Source organism: Aphanomyces invadans, assembly GCF_000520115.1.
Source record: "Aphanomyces invadans strain NJM9701 unplaced genomic scaffold supercont1.40, whole genome shotgun sequence".
In the NCBI taxonomy this organism is placed as follows: domain Eukaryota; phylum Oomycota; class Saprolegniomycetes; order Saprolegniales; family Verrucalvaceae; genus Aphanomyces; species Aphanomyces invadans.
The window spans coordinates 438,835-440,658 of NW_008580185.1; the positions used below are offsets into that span (position 1 = coordinate 438,835).

The window sequence follows — 1,824 nt, forward strand, 5'->3', positions numbered from 1 at the left end:
CCAATATGCATGCAGACGACCGTCAGTATTACCACTCGCGGTCTTCAACCGCCGCGTATGAACCAAACCGCTTGCCGACGTTCGGTGGACGCAGTCAGGTCGTCGATTTGCCCTGCGTGACGGCGCAACTACAAGATGGATATCAGACGATGAAGCGAAGACGATCTTACCTCATGATTGCACCGCCATGCTACGCGCGACGCGATCCGTGCGACAACGGCGCCTTCAAGACGATGATACTTCGTGTGCCGGTTTATCGCGAAGTTAGTCAGGGCATGGCCAACTCCGATGTCGCCGTCGGCCACTTCCAGTGCCGACCACCCCGTCCTCGTCCCAGAAACGCGGAAACGAAACTGCTGATGTACTCCAACATCGTTTCGTCTCCTCGTCGCGCAGTCAACCCCACGTCCACGACCCATCCAGGGTACTGGGCCTTCATGCGCTCCTTGAAGGCCGTGAACTTCAATGGGTGCGCCCCCGCCACCCAATGGTGCTCGAGGGCGTACACCATCCCGATGTGCCATTCCAAGTCGTCATGGCCGCCGCTCCGAAACATCTTCAAGTGCGCCCCCACGCGGCTGGCGTCCAACGGGGCGTAATCCGACATCTCGCACAGCCGTGCCATGCGCTCCATCACTCGCGCCGCGTCAGCGCGAGTCACCCCAGCAAACGTCCGCGCTGACGACAACCACAAGTCAGGCCGCGCCGTCCACATCAAATCACGTTCGGCGATCGGACATCGCCCAAAGACCTGCGTCGGCGTCATGGGTACGCTCGGGAGCTCATCCTCCTACAATGTCAACGGCGCTTAAGAAGACATCCAAGAAACTTGGAACGCATACCTCTCCGTCTTCAACGCAGTCGACCGCCGCCTCGATTTCCGAAACGACTCTGTTGGTCGCTTCGATGGCCGCTCTTGGTTCCGCGGCCACCAGACCTGCGGCCGCCTCCGCCTGCCGCAACGCTTCCTTCGCGCTTGCACTCTCGCCGCCGCTTTGCGAGCCGCCTTCTCCAGCACTGCGGCCAACGTACGCCCGGCTACCGCCTTCTGCTCGGCTGCCTTCGCCTTGCGTTCTTGGATGAGCCGCTCCAACGCCAAGTTCCTGGGCGGCTTAGTCGACCATACTATTGCCACGAAGAGTAGGCGGGCGCAGAGGACGATGCGCTTTGCTTGGTAGAATGGAGAATGAATTGGTAGAGTTAATCTTACCTAACGCTACAACTGAGGCACGCAAATCAATCGTTGTTGGTTAGCAAGAGATAACCGAATGTTTCCGGACAGTGTAACACGGTTGCAGTTATGGCACTTCGAGAACGAACAACAAACTGTTCAATCTCTCTGTGGCTCTTGCCAACAGTACTTAGGACCAATATCCTGACTTGCTCCTCCTAGGATAGCTTGAGGCGCGCTGGCATGGTTGTTCGATGAATTCAAGCAAAAGAAAGACTGGAATCATGTAAGCTTGTTTTGACAAACGTCGGCTCTCAGTGATCGGCCGAACTCTCAGTGATCAGCCGAGCTCTATTACCCAATAGAATCGCAAGAATCTTGTGATTGGATAAAATTCGTTACTCCAACAACCAAACCCCTCATAATTTTATGGTGGGAATATACATTAGAAATCAGAGGCAACAAACAAGTGTGTCAACCTTGAAAAATGCCGCCAAGAACCCTGTACACACCCGGCGAGATTGCAGCCGCAGTGAGCGACGTGATCACCAAGCAACACACCATTCCATCCGCTGCCATAGCATATGGCATCCCTCAACGAACGTTACGCACACACGTGACAAGAGCCAAATCCGGCTCTACAACAACGACCA

General features: G+C 55.6%; 1 protein-coding gene across 1 annotated transcript; it reads right to left on the reverse strand.

The window, feature by feature from the left end:
* Positions 1 to 268: 268 nt before the first annotated feature.
* Positions 269 to 766, reverse strand: H310_12574 (hypothetical protein; the record flags this gene model as incomplete). Its single annotated transcript, XM_008879698.1, has 1 exon — positions 269 to 766. One exon carries the CDS (start codon positions 764 to 766, stop codon positions 269 to 271), a length of 498 nt encoding a protein of 165 aa, XP_008877920.1.
* Positions 767 to 1,824: the final 1,058 nt, after the last annotated feature.